The sequence below is a fragment of the Osmerus eperlanus genome, chromosome 2 (genome assembly GCF_963692335.1).
Source record: "Osmerus eperlanus chromosome 2, fOsmEpe2.1, whole genome shotgun sequence".
Taxonomy (NCBI): Eukaryota; Metazoa; Chordata; class Actinopteri; order Osmeriformes; family Osmeridae; genus Osmerus; species Osmerus eperlanus.
This window is the reverse complement of record NC_085019.1, coordinates 18,410,195-18,430,203: the sequence shown is the minus strand read 5'-3', so window position 1 is coordinate 18,430,203 and position 20,009 is coordinate 18,410,195. Positions and strand designations below refer to the sequence as shown.

General features: G+C 40.9%; 1 protein-coding gene across 1 annotated transcript; it reads right to left on the bottom strand.

Annotated features, from left to right (window-relative positions):
- Positions 1–6,266: 6,266 nt before the first annotated feature.
- Positions 6,267–8,093, bottom strand: LOC134038039 (tryptase-like). The gene is made up of 5 exons (XM_062483638.1): positions 8,027–8,093; positions 7,725–7,899; positions 7,139–7,413; positions 6,839–6,972; positions 6,267–6,619 (listed from the first exon to the last, which is right to left on the bottom strand). Exons 1-5 carry the CDS (start codon positions 8,076–8,078, stop codon positions 6,464–6,466), a joined length of 792 nt encoding a protein of 263 aa, XP_062339622.1. The 5' UTR covers positions 8,079–8,093; the 3' UTR covers positions 6,267–6,463.
- Positions 8,094–20,009: the final 11,916 nt, after the last annotated feature.

Below are 20,009 nucleotides of genomic sequence, written 5' to 3'. Positions count from 1 at the left end.
CAAGAGTGCAAGAGTGTACCTGTAGAAAAAACAATCAACAGTAAAATATTTCACAGCGAGTACAAGAATTTGAAACCGTTACAACTAACCAACAAGAGCAACAAGTCTCTCAATACGAGTCATTGTGATCCTGGAGGAAACTAACATCAGGTCCAGCCAAGCATTCCTAAGTGCCGTTGTACTCACATTAGTGGTTTTTGCCTCCTCTTCTTCATCCCAGTCAGTCGCCATAGTTCTAGTATGACGTGGAAAAATTCAAGTGGCACTGTGTAGATCTGAATAGTCAAGATGGCGGTTTCAATATGATTTATTTAGTTTGTACAATTTAAGAATTAACAGAGTACTCTGGACCGGTCATAGCGAAAGACATGCAGATGTAACCTACAGGTCGTTCGAGAGAGTGGTGAAGAACAACCCTAAAACCCTGCCTTATATAAACTTAGAACAAATGGTTCTTCTGAAGGTCAATCCATCAATATGGCGGTCTCTGTGATTGGTCAGCACTGCTCAGTGACAGTTTGACTCCACATCAAGTGTCCCACAGTTCTTTGATGCCCCAGCTCCCTCTCTAAAGAAGGAGATGGTTAATGATACACAAACAGGACACAGGACACAATCTCCTTGGCAAAAAGGTTAGGTCAGCTCGCTCAACTGAGATAACAATCTCCCCCAACCCCCAGACCTAACTAAGACCCTCTGGCTCTTAGTTAGGTATCATAAAACAACACCATAAATACCTTAAGACAATCTGAGTGTCCATTCTACAGAGTAAACCACACCACAGAGCCTCAGTTTCTAACATTCGTCTGTCTATAACAAAGGAACTTACTTTTTACCGCTTAAAGAAACATAGATATTGTAACTATGTCAAAAACTGCCATAACAAGTACTAGGCTGAGGCTACTCTCCTACACGACTCCCCAACATGACGTCATTGCCGAATTGCACTAATATGCTAATGCTAACACCAAAAACGACTAAAACCGGTCTTTAACACCATTTGGAGATATTTTAAATGATATACATATCTTGAGTGCTTCACGTACCCATTAATCATCAGTAATGTTTAACCTGCCATATGGCCTTTAAAGATTTGTTCATCTGTTGACCGTGTGTTCGGGTAAAGGATTCGTTCATCTGCCGACCATGTCTTCGGGGAAATTATTTGTTCATCTGTCGACCGTGTCTTTGGGTACGAGTCTTTCGATCATTTTTCTCGTGACCTTTATATGCTCAGTACTGGTTGAGGAAGTCGAAAGGATTCGTTCATTTCCCGACCATGTCTTCGGGTACGAGTCTTTGGATAATTTTTCACGTGATCTGCAAAGGAGAAAGGGCTTGATAATCTACAGTCGCCTGCCTTGCTGTAGCCAGTTTTACAAATGGTTGCACTCATAGATGACGCTTGTTTCTAGAGTTTATTTCCGTTATTTTAAAGCAGATTTAACAATTCATCGTTATTATCTTCACGTAATTAACGTAATTATAGCCTAATATAATTAGTGATATCGTGGCATGTTAAGGCGTTATTACAGATTGTTGACATGTTTTTCTGGAGCAAAGACGAAGATTAATAAATCATGTCTGATAACCACAATATTGTAGGAACAAGGCGAGCCACTGCTCTGCGCAAGAGCGGACGAGTCGGAACTGGAAAAATGGCGCAGTCCATTTCGTGCTCTCGCTTGCCTCACTGCGCCACTGAGCCATTTCCATAGAAGTTAATGGGGACGCCATCTTTAAAGAGCAGGCTCGCTGTGTCTACTGTATATAAGTCTGTGGCTGTTTATCAATCCAAGAACGCTAAGAACGTACTTGCGTTCTTGAGAAGAACATTCTTGCCAAGGGTCTTGCGAGAACGGTCTTGCAAGACCGCAAGGACTGGGAACGATTTGAGATGTGTGTGTTCTTGCAATGACTTCTGGGAAATCAGATGCGTTCTCATTGACCAAGTCACCATCCGATGTATCCTCGATAAAAGTGGCTGATCAAGAACATTTCAGGGTATTTTTGGCGTTCTTGGTGACTTGTGTTCTTTGGATTGGAACCGTACTTGGGCAACGTAAGATGACGTCAAACAAGTTGGCAAGAACACAAGAATGGAGAAAAACATGGATTGATAAACAGCCTTGATGACTGGTGTTGTTTGGATTGGAACCGTACTTGGGCAATGAAAAATGACGTCAAACGAGTTCGCAAGAACACAAGAACGGAAAAAAACGTGGATTGATAAACAGCCTATGGCTCATTCAGCTCAGGTAAAACAGCATGTTCGTGCCCTGTTCGTTCGTACCCGCGTACAAAGTTCCACGCAACTTTTCTTGACGTAAGCAAATAAATGGGGTGCTAGTTTACTCATTTCGTATTGATTTCAATTCAATTATTCAATGAAAATCTAGAAGTATGGCCACATTCGAGAATAGAACAACAATTATTGGGGGAGATTGTTTTGGATATTTTGACTGGAGTTAATAGAATAAAATCTTGTTGCACTTGTTGGTTAGTTGTAATTGGTTTAACTACTTGTACTCGCTGTGAATTATATTATTGTTGCTTGCTTTCCTCCAGGTACACTCTAGCACTTTCGAGGATCAGGTTGTTTAATTGTAATTTGTTTAACTACATGCTCTTCTGGTTCTACCCATTGGCACTTATTTGTTTTTCACAATGTATGCTTCATGTTTTGGCTACCCGCAATGTTTTTGGGGCTATCTCGTTGTTATGATCAGTGACCTATGCACTTTTGTAAAACTCTCTCGTGGAAGTCGCTTTGGATAAAAGAGTCTGCTAAATGCATAAATGTAAATTTATTATCACACTAACATTTACCATTTATCACGGCAAACAATTACGCTGCACTGAACTGTAAGTAAAGTACAAAAAAGTTAAAATAACTAAACCTGTAATTATTACTTGTGAACGAATATCATTCACATCTTACTAATAGTAAGACTACCGCAAAATTGAACGAGGTAAACAAATCAATTTCTTTTTCCTCTTCTGAGCCTATGCAGGTCACGTGAAAAATGATCCAAAGATCCGTATCCGAAGACCCAGTCAAAATGAACGAATCATTTCTGTTTGATCTAGCTACCAGTACTGAGCCTATGCAGGTCACGTGAAAAAGGATCCAAAGATAGTTACCTCTCCCAATGCGTGGCCACGAGAAAATGAACGAATCTCTCTTTGAGAGGACTCGTTAATCCCGAGTCCTTGTAAGGATTCGTTCAAAATGAACGAATCATTCATGAACGACACATCACTACTTCACAAGTGAAGCCGCGAGTAACGTTCCCGCTAGTGAGGACATTGTTTCACATTTGTTATGCGCCGTTTTCAAGGTTAACTTTTAATGAGAAGTTGGAGTTAATCGGCAAAGGAAGACCTACACCAGAACTTAATTTTGTGCAGAAAACCAAAGCTTTTGAGAGCCTATATGTTATAGTGTTGTGCAGAATGACCGGTCAATCTGTAGGCTAAATGTACCAACGCAATGTCATTATGCACAATTACCGTGAATAGTGCCACAAGGGCTGGTTCAAATAGTGCGTAATGACCAACACTTCATGTAAGCCTAATGCTGTGTGCGCGCTGTATCATGTTTTTTTCGGACGAGTAATCGGGGTCAGAGGGCCAAGGTTTAAGAGTCACGGTTCGCTACTGGTCACACACAAAGATTCATACTTGCAGTTTATTACTGCAAGAAGCAATATTTCATCAACTTTTGAAAGCCATCGCTAATGACAGTGAATGGGTTACTCTACAGCCACAGCCACACACACGTAACAATACTGGAACTGGCAGTTTGTTCACTTTGCACATATTATAAAAGCTTGCAGCACATTTGTGCAAATTGAAACATAGCTGCAATGTATGAACACAGCAAAACACCTTTCAGAACAGATAAAATAGCTGTTAACGGTCCGATAAGTTTCCAAGCAGTCAGAATGCCTTGCAGTGTTGCTGATGTGTGATCTGTAAAGGCCTGGGGCCTGTACTACGAATCAAGATCAACATGCTTTGGATTACTTTCAGTTACCCGGCTTCATGAACCCCTAACAACCGCAATCACGATAAGCGGTATCACGACGGTGGTTATCAACTGTCTAACTCAACCCAGATCTTTCCAATTTAGAGACGTGCGTGTTCACATAAAAGAGGAGGTGTTTGCACCGTATGTCCAATCGCAAACATGGACAAAAAAGAGCCGCATATTTCACACAGGAGGAGCAGACAATAATCTTACAAACTTTGTCTACCCCTCCTGCGTGAAATATTGTAATACAAACATATCAGGAATACAGACATATAATGCAGGCAAAAAGCAACAAAGTCGCTGCTGCCAAGCTGGCAGAAAATAGCAGACGCTGTAAATGCGTAAGCTACATGACTTGTTGATATCAATGCCCCAGGCACAAGATGTGACCATAATTACACTTGTGCATTCTATAACGTTAAACTTTTGTTGCTGTATTATTTTAATTGCAACCCTGGCAGTGGCAAACTATCGTGGGAGCAAATAAAAAATATAATTCAAAACGTTAAGTAGCAGTAGGCACTACTTGCACATATTTTAAAGCCAACAAGTACAAGGCTGAATTGCCTGAGTCAGTCCCTTTTGTAGGATATTGGTATACAAAGGGCCTATAGAACAATGAAATTGCTTGCAGCCAACAGGAAGAAAAATCAGGCAAAGAAAACTGGAGGGGGCCCTCCTCCACAGGACTTCACTCCTGCTGAGGAGCTGGCCCTCTCCAGCTATCAGGGTCACCCCATGATGGAAGGAGTGGAAAGGGGCATTTCTTCAGACCCTGGTGGCAGCAGCTCGGAAACCCAGGCATATGTATGTTTCAAGTAATCTATGTGACCATGTTCAATCAACTTGATGAACCATGTTCAATCATCAAAGGAAACTGTTTCTGCCTGCTCAGAGAGCATTTTGGGGGTACACTTGAGTTTTTTTTACCACTTGCAACACAGATGGTGAGAATGTGTGAACGTGTGGTTGTGATTGAAGTGTCTGTAATGACTTGCTAATGGTGGTGGTCTGAACATGAGACACAAGTCCTTAAAGTGCTCATTTCAAATATGACTCAATTGATTAAATTGCTATGGTGTTAAACCTCCACTTCAAGGCCAAGACAAAGACACAAGGTATAAGCAATGAACCTTGAAACACAGTAGTCAAATGGACACCTTCAACTTTCTCCAAGTGTGCCTTGCAAAGGAACAATGTTCTTTATTTGTTTCAGGTTGGAGCAGACAATGTGAGGGCCCTGTATAAAAGAACCCTGGAGCTCAATATAGAGTGTAAGAGGCTCGATATAGAGTATAAAAGGCTTTTAATTCAAAAAACAAGGCTGGAGATAGTGTAAAAACTGTAATATGAGAAGAAGGTAGTGTAAAAACTGTAATATGAGAAGAAGGTAGTACATGACTGAATGAATTACATAAAACTTAGTTACACTGACATTCTTTTTCTGTGTTTCTAGGAAAGGGAGAACACAAGAGGATGTATTTGTTAAAGTTTTTTCTACGTTTTGGTCTTTTTATACCTTTTTGTGGCTTTTTTGTTGTGCCTTTTGAGTCTTTTGTGGGTTTTTTCACTATTTCTTTCTTTCAATGTCCTATTTATTGTTTTTGAAAAATGCTATAAAAGTGAATGAAACATACAAATTCAATGAAAGTAGTGAAATGATCATTTATTTCATTATTAATTTATTATTAATAACTAATAATTTATTAACATTGTGAGCGCACAGCTTCGATGTGTCGCATTGGCAACATACGGCTCAAGAAGCTGGCAAAGATACGGAATTCCCTCAGCTGAGAATCTATATCTTTCATAAAGATACTCATCAGGGAATACCAAAGGGTTGTGTCGGTCTCTAAATGTTCTGGCTCTTCTGAGCGCACCTCTCGCTATACGCAGACCAAGCTCCACAGGATCTTCTATGAACTGTGACGCCATTATCCTCAAAAATGAGTTAGTGGGCGGGGCTTTTATACCGGTTGATCTCTGATCTCCAACTTAACCTGCTCGTTCAGCATGTGTTACCATGGCGTTCAGCATGTGTTACCATGGCGAACTACCCCGGTAACAAGTGATCCACCGTCGTGATACAGAAAACCCTGGGTTGAACCTGAAGTTACCTCAGTAACGCCAAATCTTGATTCGTAGTACAGACCCCTGATTACTTAACTGAAAACCTGAACATAACTGATGAACATTTCAGATATTTCACAAAATTGCTCAAGGTACAAAATAAGTAGATGCTTACATTTATTCATGGATAGTGACAGCACTCAGAAAAATGACGTAAATCTAATTAGCATTTTTGCATCTAAATAGAAACATTTAGCTTTTTTGTTCCATTCATAGGGACGCGAGCAGGAGGGCAACAGCTACTAATTTGGGGTTAGCAGAGCTAAATAACAGTCTAGTCTAACAGGAAACTTTTGTTTAGAAGTGAATAGTTTCTTTGATGAATTGGGTGTATTTGTCCACTCTTGTATAGACCCCTGGAAAGCCACATTCTGATGGCCCAAAACTCACAATGCCCACCTGGACAAATCGTCCTTGCGCTGTACCACACACCAGGGGTCCACCAGAATCCCCCTGTGAAGAAAGCAACCGACATAAAGATGCATTTAAAATGTATGCAAAATATTTACATGTGTGTTGGGGGGGATTCCCTTTAATTTATACAATTAAAGAAACCTTTGAGTTATTCCTGGTCAAATTACGTAACATGGAAATACTCACAACAAAAATACATTGATTGAAACATCCAAAGGCCATAAGCTAGATTACCCATTGAGGGTTTTTATGACTTACTAGACAGGCAAGATGCTTCAAATCTCCAGCACACAGCATATCACTAGTGACGCCAGGAAACGCATCCTTACAGGCACTTTGTTTTACAATTGGCACTTTTGCCTGCTGGAGGGTCCGTTTACCGTCCAATGGCTCTAGAAGAGAGGGAGAAAGGAGCAGAGAAAGGCAGAGTAAAAGAGAAAAAAAGACATGGCAACATCCTTTAGTGTGTGTGTGTATGTGTATGTGAGGGAGGGAGTTTTGTGTGTGGAAGAGTGTCTGAGTATGTAATAAAATGCACAATATAACAACGGAGCTCACCATTGTTAGCAACATGGCCCCAGCCAGTGATCCAGCACTCAGAATGTTGAGCAAATGTCTCCTGCAAGCCAAGCAAGTGTACAGGAGCCACTGAGGAGGTGAAGGTAACCTTCACAGACAGCTTCACCAGTGCAATGTCATGTAGTAAGAGTGAATACTCTTCTTCATAGTCAGGGTGACTGACAGTGTAGGATATACCTAAGTCATACTCTGATGGTCCTTCCAGGCTGAGTAAACCCAGTCGAACAGAGGAACCACCCAGGTTAAGATCTTCACTGTACAACACACACACACACACACTTATGTGAAGTTTGTATAACATTAGTTCTATAAATAAATGTAGCATGTTAGCATAGGTGCATTGTGTTGATTAAAATTGATTTCTGTGTGTAATATGATATTGGTTTTGAAATACTAAGCAAAATGAATCAGCCATGTCAATAAAATTTCTTTTGTGTAATCTTAACAAAAGCACTTTTAATACAATAATAAACACCGGTAGATTTGCAGATATACAGGACCTACGCTCAAACGTGCATGCACGCATGATATAGTTTAGCTCTCCCTTTTGTCACTATAAACGTACTCATCCAGGCAGTGTGCTGCTGTAAGAACCCATTCATCAGAGATAAGCGTGCCACCACAATAATTCTTTCTATCCAGACCATTATAAATGGTCAACTGGGCCATCCATGGCCAGTGGCCAACAGGGGCATCTTCTCCACCCATGATGGAGCTCTGAGCTCGGTTTCGAAAATACCCTAAGAATGAATACGGATTGATTACAGGATGGATACACTATTGGCAATAAAATTAATATATATATATTTTTAAATCTCTATCTATTTTATTATTACACATAACATAGTGTCATGCAAAGATATTTACCTGCAGCATCATGGACCAGCAGTGACACAAGCAGAAGTGCCCACAAACTCATAGCTATATCTTGTCTTCCAACCAAACAGGCACCTGTCTGGCGGACTGGTGTAGAGTTTTATACACCACAAACAAGATACCATCAGTAGATACACTACACTACACACAGACACACACATACATAGACACACCACTAAATGATACCTTATCTTGTAAAACCGTTGGCTCATATCATTGCAGAACCACCAGTCAATGTGCAACTAATGTCTTCAACACCATTACATGAAAATAATCTAATAATTCATTTAATTTCAATCTGTATGAGAAAACCCACTAATTAATCAACTACTGACATATCTAACAATGTTGAGTACACATGACAAAAGTCATAAGTGACTTATTGATCATACTTGTGCTACTCATATTCATGGACATCAAAAATTGTATTTTGGTGATTTGGTCCTTTGATGGATGCAGCTCACATACAACCCCAATTCCAAAAAAGTTGTGACGTTGTTCACTACAGAACATAGAAAACATATCAAATGTTTAAACTGATGAAATGCAAAATTTTAAGAAAAAAATACGGTAATTTAGAATTTGATGGCAGCAACACGTCTCAAAAAAGTTGGGACAAGGCAATGTTTACCACTATGTAGCATTCCCTCTTCTTTTAACAACAGTCTGTATATGTCTGAGAACTGAGGAGACCAGTTTCTGGAGATGTGGGAGAGGAATGTTGTCCCTTTTGTGTGATTCTTGCTGCGGTCCTGGGTCTTTGTAATATTTTTTGTTACATGATCCACCAAATGTTTTTAACTAGTGAAAGGTCTAGACTGCAGGCAGGCCAGTTCAGCCCCCCGGAATCTTCTATTACGAAGCCATGCAGTTGTAACAGATGCAGGGTGTGGTTTAACATTGTCTTCCTGAAATAGGCAAGGCCTTCCCTGAAAAATATATTGCCTGGATGCAAGCAAATGTTGCTCTAAAGCCTGTATATACCTTTCAGCATTGATGGTGCCTTTCCAGATGTGCAAGTTGCCCATTCTACAAGCACTAATGCACCCCATACAGGGCCGGATACAGCCTGCTTTGACTGGGGGTGCAGTGAACTTTTCTGGGGGGTATCATGATTACGGAAAGGGATCGTATAATTTTTTATATTGCTACTATTTTTTGATACCAGACGTTGTAAACATTCGGGGCTTAGCCCAAACCTAGGATGTATGGGTTTGATGTGATGCAAGATAGGGACTTCCACATTCAATGTCAGTGCGCACAGCGCGCGAGCGAAATTTGTTTTTCAATTGGTAAAACCATGTCTAGTGATGGTGATGTCTTTATCATTTCTGGCTCCAAATTGTCGACAGAGGAAGCAGAAACATACTGTAGCTTGGCTGAGTATGTCGTGAATAATCTTCTATGTCTTCAACCAATATCAAAATTTAAATACAGCTCTGGAACTCAGCAAAGTTTGACGCAGAGTGTTTTTTAGAATTCAGAGTGACAGAGATTCCAACAAACGTGAGCAAGATCCCGGGGATCAGACTGAAGTTTTCTTTGGACATTTAACTTTTATAGTCTTCTCCCCATTGTATGGTAATATGGTACAATACTTGTTGGTTACATATACATTATGCATTCTTACCCAACTGGTCCCTTCTTCTAGGGGATTCAAAATCCAGGTACTTTCCTTCATAGACAATTCTCCCAATTTAGGCCCACTCTGACCTTGAACAGCCAGCTGCACTAGGCTCCTGGGCGTAAGGCCACAAATATGTCTCATAAGTTATAGCTGGGCTTCCTGGTTTTTTATAGAAGCACACACATATTCTTCTCCCCCACTCAGCCCCTAATTATCCAGATCTTCATATTTTGGGCTTTATTTCTTCTACCATTGTCTAGGGATAACAATAATCAGTCAACAGCTTTGCATCTGGTTTCCAATAATATAGCATGTACTAAAAGTGATTACAAGTTTCATTAAATCCATAATCATTACCCATCTTCATAATTACAACAGTGTGATGTTTTTTCTACAACAAGTACTCTAACTTAGTTCGAGAGTGATATCAGCTTGGGTTGAATGCCTTGGGTTGCATGCAGGCCTACGTTTGCAGAACCGGCTGCATTGGAGTGCTGTCATTCATCTTCACCCTCAGCAGCGGTAACGTTGGTACCGAGTGACAGGGAAGTGCTTCCACTAGACCAGCACGCTCTGCCTGCTCTGGAGTAGGAGTTTTTTGTCCAATATCCCTTGTCGCAGGGGCAGTAGATGGTTTGGGGATCAGAAATCGATGCAAGGTTTTTCTTTGTACAAACACGCTCGCAAAGAACAACCGGTGGCTAACCAAGCTAGACTACTGTACTGTAGCCTACTGTTACGTCTTACTATCCTGTTTATCTTCTATTAAAATAAATAAAGATTAAAACTGAAACAGAAGTATGAAATTCCCAGATTTAATATTAAACACCAATGCTACATTGTACTATCCGTCGAAATCCCTCCACAAAAGACCGATATACAATAACTTTGAGAATAACTGAGTGGCAAGAGATTCGAGGTTGATTTCATTTTTATCGGTAAACGTGGAGGCGGAGCTCTAGGCCCATTATCAACCAGACAATCTTTGTGAAATAATTTTTAAAAATGCATATTACTGAAGCCCTAATGTACTTTTTCATAGCTTCAACATGTAACATTGTCACATGACCGAAGTCAGAAGGAGCTGTGGGGGGCCTGGCATAAAAAGTCAGAAGGCGCTGGGGGGGCGCAGCAGAAATCTGGGGTGGGGGCGTAGCCCACTCTTGCACCCCCCTAGATCCGGCCCTGCCCCAATACCATCACAAATGCAGGCTTTTGAACTGAGCGCTGATAACAAGCATGCAGGCATGCAGAATTTATTTTCTCCCTTGTCCCTTACACATAGAGATTGATCCAGATTCTCAGAATTATTTTATTATATGATGTACTGTAAATGATGAGATATTAAAAGTTTTCACAATTTTACATTGAGGAACATTATTCTGAAATGGTTCCACAATATGTAGATGCAGATTTTCGCAGATTGGTGAACCTCTGACCATCTTTACTTCTGAGAAACTCTGCCTCTCTAAGATACTCTTTACATACCCAATCATGTTACTGACCTGTTTGCAATTAGCCTAGTTAGTTGCAAATGTTCCTCCATCTGTTTTTAGTAAGTACAACGGCACTTAGGAATGATTGCCTGGACCTGATGTTAGTTTCCTCCAGGATCACAATGTCTCTTATTGAGAGACTTGTTGCTTTTGTTGGTTTGTTGTAACTGTCTTAAAATTATTGTACTCGCCGTGAAATATATTATTGTTGCTTGCTTTTTCCCACAGGTACACTCTTGCACTTTTGAGGTTCTTGCTGTTTAATTGTAACTTGTCTAACTACAGATTACATTTGTCTGTAACGCAGTAATTTAACGCATTACTGTTGATAACTTCAGTAATCGCATTACAGTTACTAATACAAATATAGCTGCAAGCAGCAATGGAGGGGCCAAGCAGTCCAGAGCAGGTCATGGCCTCCATAGCACTTGTACAACAATAAAGTCACAACAACCTGTTGCACTCATGCAACACACCAAGTTTGGTTGAAATATCTGTTTGCGTTCAAGAGTACTGAGAGTTCAAAGTGTTTTTTCTGGTATAACACCGCAGGCCTCCTCTGCTCCTTGTGGGAACGAAGGAACCGAAGTTTGGTGACAATCGTACAAATGGTTTCTGAGTTACGCTCTCACGAAAATGGAAAATCCATCTGATACCTTTTGTGAAGCTGGGTCTGAAGGTCATCTGTGCCAAATTTGGTAATCATTGGACAAAATCTGGGGAGTGCAAAAGGTTTTTACACTTTTCCATGAAATCCAAAATGGCGGCCACGTCCAGTCGAATTTTATGAAAAGTTATTAATAGTCAGGCTTGATATCTCACAAGACATCAAGAGACAAAGAAATTACTTTATTAAGGTACACACCAACAGTTATTAGCCAAAACACGTTTATGCTTCCGGCCACGCCCCCTTTTAGTCACATGACACAAACTTTGGAGGACATCCTCAGAATAAGGTTCCGAGGCGGCGTACCAAATTTAGTTTCAGTGCCTCAAACAACTGCTGAGATATGACTTCACTTCCTGTTTGGTGGCTTTTCTACTGATTTTGATTGGCTGTCACGGACAAACGGTTGTGGGGATCAAAATGCTCTACCATAACTTTTGTGCGGCTTGGTCTGAAGAGCATATCTGGTAATTTTGAAGAAGATTTGACAAAAATTGTAGGAGGAGTAGGCTTTCAAAGGTTTTTGATAAAACCGGAAATAGCGGAAAATCTATATAACCGGAAATTGACCCCATAGGGTGTGTTGAACTCGTCTTGGTCCAGGGAATCCAATGGTACCTCATTTTTGAAAATGGGTCATACGGTTCAAAAGTTGCGTGTGTAAACACAACTCCAACTTTGACCCATTGGTGGCGCTAGAGTGCCCGAGTATGGGACATGAAACTTTGTGAATTGGACCAGGGGACTGTCCCCAATGAGTGTGCCAAATTTCACAACTTTCGATCAAGCGCTTCTAGGGCCTGCCATAGATACCCAGTCTTAAGAAGTATAATAATAATAATAATAATAATACTAACAATAACAATAGGTGCCTCGCAGCTTCGCTGCTTGGCCCCTAAATATAGCTGCAAGCAGCAATGGCGGATTCCTCCTAACATTGTGAACCATTGAAAAATGTATATTCTTCACAAATTGTCACTGTATAGAAACATCCATGCTGTAGACTTACCAATGGGATACCAAATCTGAAATGCAATACCATCAAGATCCACAAGGGCTTTTATTTCAAGCCAAGGAGTGAAGGGAGGGGGCTTGGTGAGCCTACCCATTCCAGAAAGCCTTGTATCTTTGTGTATCAGGGCGTGGCCTGTAGCGTCACTTATGGGTTATATTGGGCCATTTGTGGTGTGGTAGTTACTCTTGGCCTATACTATCAATGTTTCAGGATTTTGAGAACTTTTTACCATTGCATACAAAATCGGAAATGCAATACCATCAAGATCCACATGGGCCTTTGCTAAAGACCAAGCAATGAGTGGGGGCTTGGTCAGCCCACAATTGCCTGAAATGTTGAGTATGCGTCTCGCCAAGCTTGCGCGTGTGTCAAGGGAAAGGCTGAGGGTGTGAGAATGTGGAGCGCGCGCTGAGGAGCAGGGGAGACATTTCATTGGATATTTCCTTAACAATTAGCCAAGCATGCATTTTTCAAATATTCACCAAAATTCAACTTTTCATCTTACAGTCAACTTTTTCTGAGATTTGTGTACTAAACATTCTCAAGAGTTTTCATGAACTTGTGATTGAATCAGATTTTTTTGACTGGCGGATGTGTAAAGCATTATTTTAGCGTTAGAAATAAATTAGATTTCCTTTATTTCAACCATTTTTTAAGATATCAATTTGCCTTCTCACATGGGAACATGATGTAGTGTCTTTCACGTGACACACCAAGTTTGGTGTTGATATTTCAAAGATTTGCTGAGATTTGATCCAACTTCCTGTTTGGTTGCTTTGTTGACGATTTTGATTGGCTGTACCGGCCAAATGGTTTAGAAAGTCAAAACGCCATGGGATAACTTTTGTGAGGCTTGGTCTGAAGATCATCTCTGGTAATTTTGAAGAAGATATGACAAAAATTGTAGGAGGAGTAGAGAAAAAAACGTTTTTCAATGAATTCAAAATGGCGGCCGCATCAATTCGGCTTTTATCACAAGTTATCATGTGTCACACACGGGATGTCCCAAGATATCATGAGACAAAGGAATCACTTAATAAAGGCAAACAAATCAATAGTTATTGGCCAAAACACATTTTTGCTTCCTGCGGCCACGCCCAGTGATCACATGACACCAAATTGTGTAGACATCCTCAGAAGAGGGTTCCGAGTCATCATACCAAGTTTGGCGTTGATATCTCAAAGATTTGCTGAGATATGACTTCACTTCTTGTTTGGCGGCTTTTCTGCTGAATTTGATTGGCTGTACCGAACAAACGTTTGTGAGAATCAAAATTCTTTTCGATAACTTTTGTGAGGCTTGGTCTGAAGATCATCATTGGTAATTTTAAAGAAGATCTGACAAATTGTAGGAGGAGTAGGCTTTCAAAGGTTTTTGATAAAACCAGAAATGGCGAAGAATCTATATAACCGGAAATTGACGTCATAGGGTGCGATGAACTCGTCTTGATCCAGGGAATCCAATGGTATCATTTTTGAAAATCAGTCATACGGTTCAAAAGTTGCGTGTGTAAACACAAGTCCAACTTTGACCCATTGGTGGCGCTAGAGTGGTCTAATGGGATACATGAAACTTGGTGTAGGTATAGAAGGAACTGTCCTTAATGAGTGTGCCAAGTTTAACAAAAAGTTATCCAAGGGTTCTAGGGGCTGCCATTGACTCCCATGGAACTAGAATAATAATAATAATAAATATAGCTGCAGGCAGCAATGGCGGGTTCCTCCTCAGCATTGCAAACCATTACAAAATTGACATGACACAGACATGTATTTCATACATGTACACAACATTTCAATACAATTGGATCAATGGCTGATTTGAAGTCATTTTTGAAATTCTTCACAAATTGTCACTGTAGAGAAATATCCATGCTGCCGACATTATGGGTTCTTGAGACTTCTTTGTTCCCCATTGGCAATAAGGCATGCGTACCAACTTTTAGACATTTTGGACTGACAGGGTTAAAATGCCACCCTTTTGAAAGTGACAACTTTGAAGCGTGTTCTGTCAGGCCACCTGTGCTCTGGTCAGGCCCATCATGCAGAGATCCATTCTTTAAAAGCTTTGATTACAACAATAACTTTATGAAAGTCAGTATACACTTTAGTAAAGGACGTGTGTAGTTTATGTACTACTACTGCTTGCTCTGCCCACACACTTTCCCCATCCATGCTGTTTCCCTCTTTGCCAGTGCGGGTGGTGCGGTGGCCGCATGAGGTTTAGGTGTAGTCCAAAAGTTGCCTCCCACAATCAAAACATATTAACCGCAACATTGTTTTCAAACTTTCTCAAAGATGGCTTGAAAACCACAGATATTGACTCTCTTCTTGAGTAGATCTCTTTCCAGAATCTCAGTCAATCCAGAATCAAGATTAGCCTCATAGGCAATTGGTCTGGTCTAGGGCACAGCCCACGTTCAGCTCCTTGCAAGTATAGCCTGTGATAGTAAAATGGCCGACTCTCTGTTCCCATTAAACTACACAGCATGCACACTCAAGGTGACCAACAAGATTATATTAACTAACAAACAATGGCCGGGTTTCCCAGATTCGTTAAGAAGCTCTTAACGCTAAGAGCTTCTTAAGAGCGTTCTAAGAACGCTCTAGAACGCTCTTAGAACGCTCCTAAGAAGCTCTTAGCGTTAAGAGCTTCTTAACGAATCTGGGAAACCCGGCCAATAACATTACAAACATCTAACTGAACGAACACAACAACTGAAATCCCTTGCGTAGCTGTTGTTTTTTTAACATGCCGCACTGCATGCTGGGTACCCAAGAGCGCTGACGCTGATTATCTAGCTGTGCTCCGACTGCGTGATATGACGAGATGCTAGTGGTGCGCTGAGGTCTCAGAGTCTCCTGCCCGAGTTCAAGTTCTGCCCGATTAGCAAGCTATTTTTACTAATGTTTTGTTAGCAATTGAATGGTAATGCAAGCTAGCTAAAAACAATGTTAGTTAGCTTGGCTAAACTGGTTTTCATAGCAACAGAAATCAACAAATCAGATCAGTCGAACTTTATTCAGAAATGGGGGGATGGCGGGAACATTAAAGGTGTAGGTACAGTAAAAGTGAAATGGAACGCGTCTTTCTGCCTTGAAGCTGCGTGCGCATCAACAAGACCCCATCTATATGTAAAGATAACATCCAAGCTAACAATTTCGCCAAATCTGACTGCAGCATTGTATACCATATGTACCGTGTTATGGTTGTTTGAGTTAAACAACTTGCTAAATGAATTAAATGTCAAATCCAACTATAAATGTATAAAAGAGAGTTCCAATCAAATCTGAATTTGTTTTAAACCTAGAGGTTTAAAAGGTTACCTTTGCCTAAACTGACATGCACCAACTCAGTTTCAACAGCCATTTACACATTTAGTCTCTATTTGTTACTCTATTCTTAAGGCATGTTTAACTTAATGTCTGCACCTCTCTGTCACCAACTGTCTCTGCAGTGGGGGCTTCACAGGGTGTCTACAGGTATAAACAAGTTAAATGTAAGACCTTTTAATACCACTTCCAAATGAAATTAAAGACCAAACTTACGATGGAAATACAAATCAAAAGTGGAAATATACAGTCATCTTTCCAAGTAAACACTGATGTCTGTTCAATATGAACAGTATGGTAAAATGACAATAATCGGTTGAGTTTAAGAACATTGACTAAATGTGTGTAATGCGGAAGGATAACACAAAAATGTAATTGCTGTCCTAAAAAGGTTGTAACAACAGGTTGTTGTGACTTAATTGTTGCACAAGTGCTATGGAGGCCATGTCCTGCTCTGGACTGCTTGGCCCCTCCATTGCTGCTTGCAGCTATATTTGGTGGCCAAGCCGAGAAGCGGCGAAGCCACTTAAGTGTTTCTACCTTTTCTTGTTAGGGGCCAAGCAGCGAAGCTGCGAGGCACCTATTGTTATTGTTAGTATTATTATTATTATTATTATACTTCTTAAGACTGGGTGTCTATGGCAGGCCCTAGAAGCGCTTGGTCGAAAGTTGTAAAATTTGGCACACTCATTGGGGACAGTCCCCTGGTCCAATTCACAAAGTTTCATGTCCCATACTCGGGAACTCTAGCGCCACCAATGGGTCAAAGTTGGACTACTATACCAGAAAAATAACTTTGAACTCTCAGTACTCTTGAACGCAAACATATATTTCAACCAAACTTGGTGTGTTGCATGAGTGCAACAGGTTGTTGTGACTTAATTGTTGCACAGGTGCTATGGAGGCCATGTCCTGCTCTGGACTGCTTGGCCCCTCCATTGCTGCTTGCAGCTATATTTGGTGGCCAAGCCGCGAAGCGGGGAAGCCACTTAAGTGTTTCTACCTTTTCTTATTATTATTACACTTCTTCTGCCATTGGAGTCTATGGCAGCCCCTAGAACCGTATGGTAAAAAGTTGTGAAATTTGGCACACTCATTAAGCACAGTCCCCTCTTTATATTCACCAAGTTTCATTTCTCCCTTTGGAGCACTCTAGCGCCACCAACGGGTCAAAGTTGGACTTGTGTTTACACACGTAACTTTTGAACCGTATGACTGATTTTCAAAAATGAGGTACCATTGGATTCCCTGGGTCAAGACGAGTTCAACACACCATATGACGTCAATTTCCGGTTATATAGATTTTCCGCCATTTCCGGTTTTATCGAAAACTTTTGAAAGCCTACTCCTCCTACAATTCTTCTTTAATCTTCCCCAGAATTGGCACACATCATCGTCAGAGCAACCCTCACAGAAGTTATCCAAAGATTTTTGATTTTCAAAACCGTTTGTCCGGTACAGCCAATCAAAATCGGCAGCAAAGACACCAAACAGGAAGTTGGGTCATATCTCAGCCAATCCTCGAGAAATCAACACCAAACTTGGTATGATGACTCGGAACCCTCATCTGAGGATGTCCAAACAATTTGGTGTCATGTGATCACTGGGCGTGGCCGCAGGATGCAAAAATGTGTTTTGGCCAATAACTGTTGATTCGTTTGCCTTTATTAAGTGATTCCTTTGTCTCATGATATCTTGGGACATCCCGTGTGTGACACATGATAACTTGTGATAACAGCCGAATTGATGCGGCCGCCATTTTGAATTACTGAAAAAACGTTTTTTCTGTACTCCTGCTACAAATGTTTTCCAATCTTCACCAAATTTGGCAGAGATCATCTTCAGACCAAGCCTCACAAAAGCCATCATATGTTTTTTGGATTTTCAAAACCTTTTGCCCGGTACGGCCAATCAAAATGTGCCGTTAAGCCAGAAAACAGGAAGTTGGGTCGTATCTCAGCAAATCTTTGATGGATTCGCACCAAACTTGTTGCGTGTACTCGTAACCCTCTTCTGAGGATGTACAACATGTTTTATGGGTCATTCGATTGCTTGGCCACCTCATTGCTGCTTGCAGCTATATTTAGGGGCCAAGCAGCGAAGCTACGAGGCACCTATTGTTATTGTTGGTATTATTATTATTATTATTATACTTCTTAAGACTGGGTGTCTATGGCAGGCCCTAGAAGCGCTTGGTTGAAAGTTGTGAAATTTGGCACACTCATTGGGGACAGTCCCCTGGTCCAATTCACAAAGTTTCATGTCCCATACTTGGGCACTCTAGCGCCACCAATGGGTCAAAGTTGGACTTGTGTTTACACACGTAACTTTTGAACCATATGACCGATTTTCAAAAATGAGGTACCGTTGGATTCCCTGGATCGAGACGAGTTCAACACACCCTATGACGTCAATTTCCGGTTATATAGATTTTCCGCCATTTCCGGTTTTAGCAAAAACCTTTGAAAGCCTACTCCTCCTACAATTTTTCTTCAATCTTCCCCAGAATTGGAACACATCATCGTCAGAGCAACCCTCACAGAAGTTATCCAAAGATTTTTGATTTTCAAAACCGTTTGTCCGGTACAGCCAATCAAAATCGGCAGCAAAGACACCAAACAGGAAGTTGGGTCATATCTCAGCCAATCCTTGAGAAATCAACACCAAACTTGGTATGATGACTCGGAACCCTCATCTGAGGATGTCCAAACAATTTGGTGTCATGTGATCACTGGGCGTGGCCGCAGGATGCAAAAATGTGTTTTGGCCAATAACTGTTGATTCGTTTGCCTTTATTAAGTGATTCCTTTGTCTCATGATATCTTGGGACATCCCGTGTGTGACACATGATAACTTGTGATAACAGCCGAATTGATGCGGCCGCCATTTTGAATTACTGAAAAAACGTTTTTTCTGTACTCCTCCTACAAATGTTTTCCAATCTTCACCAAATTTGGCAGAGATCATCTTCAGACCAAGCCTCACAAAAGCCATCATATGTTTTTTGGATTTTCAAAACCGTTTACCCGGTACGGCCAATCAAAATGTGCCGTTAAGCCAGCAAACAGGAAGTTGGGTCGTATCTCAGCAAATCTTTGATGGATTCACACCAAACTTGTTGTGTGTACTCGTAACCCTCTTCTGAGGATGTACAACATGTTTTATGGGTCATTCGACTGCTTGGCCACCTCATTGCTGCTTGCAGCTATATTTGGTGGCCAAGCCGCGAAGCGGCGAAGCCACTTAAGTGTTTCTACCTTTTCTTATTATTATTACACTTCTTCTGCCATTGGAGTCTATGGCAGCCCCTAGAACCATATGGTAAAAAGTTGTGAATTTTGGCACACTCATTAAGCACAGTCCCCTCTTTATATTCACCAAGTTTCATGTCTCTCATTGGAGCACTCTAGCGCCACCAACTGGTCAAATTTGGACTTGTGTTTACACACGTAACTTTTGAACCGTATGACCGATTTTCAAAAATGAGGTACCATTGGATTCCCTGGATCGAGACGAGTTCAACACACCCTATGACGTCAATTTCCGGTTATATAGATTTTCCGCCATTTCCGGTTTTATCGAAAACCTTTGAAAGCCTACTCCTCCTGCAATTTTTCTTCAATCTTCCCCAGAATTGGAACACATCATCGTCAGAGCAACCCTCACAGAAGTTATCCAAAGATTTTTGATTTTCAAAACCGTTTGTCCGGTACAGCCAATCAAAATCGACAACAAAGCAACCAAACAGGAAGTTGGGTCATATCTTAGCAAATCTTTGAGAAATCAAAACCAAACTTGGTATGTTGACTCGGAACCGTCGTATGAGGATGTCCAATTAA

Bases quoted from the DNA above. Each gene is read 5' to 3' on its own strand.
- LOC134038039 (XM_062483638.1), bottom strand. From the start codon at position 8,078: ATGAGTTTGTGGGCACTTCTGCTTGTGTCACTGCTGGTCCATGATGCT. The intron at 6,973-7,138 runs GTGAGCTCCGTT...CCTCTCTTCTAG, and splicing joins GGGCCATGTTGCTAACAATG to AGCCATTGGACGGTAAACGG. The intron at 6,620-6,838 runs GTAAGTCATAAA...CTTTCTTCACAG, and splicing joins TGAAGCATCTTGCCTGTCTA to GGGGATTCTGGTGGACCCCT.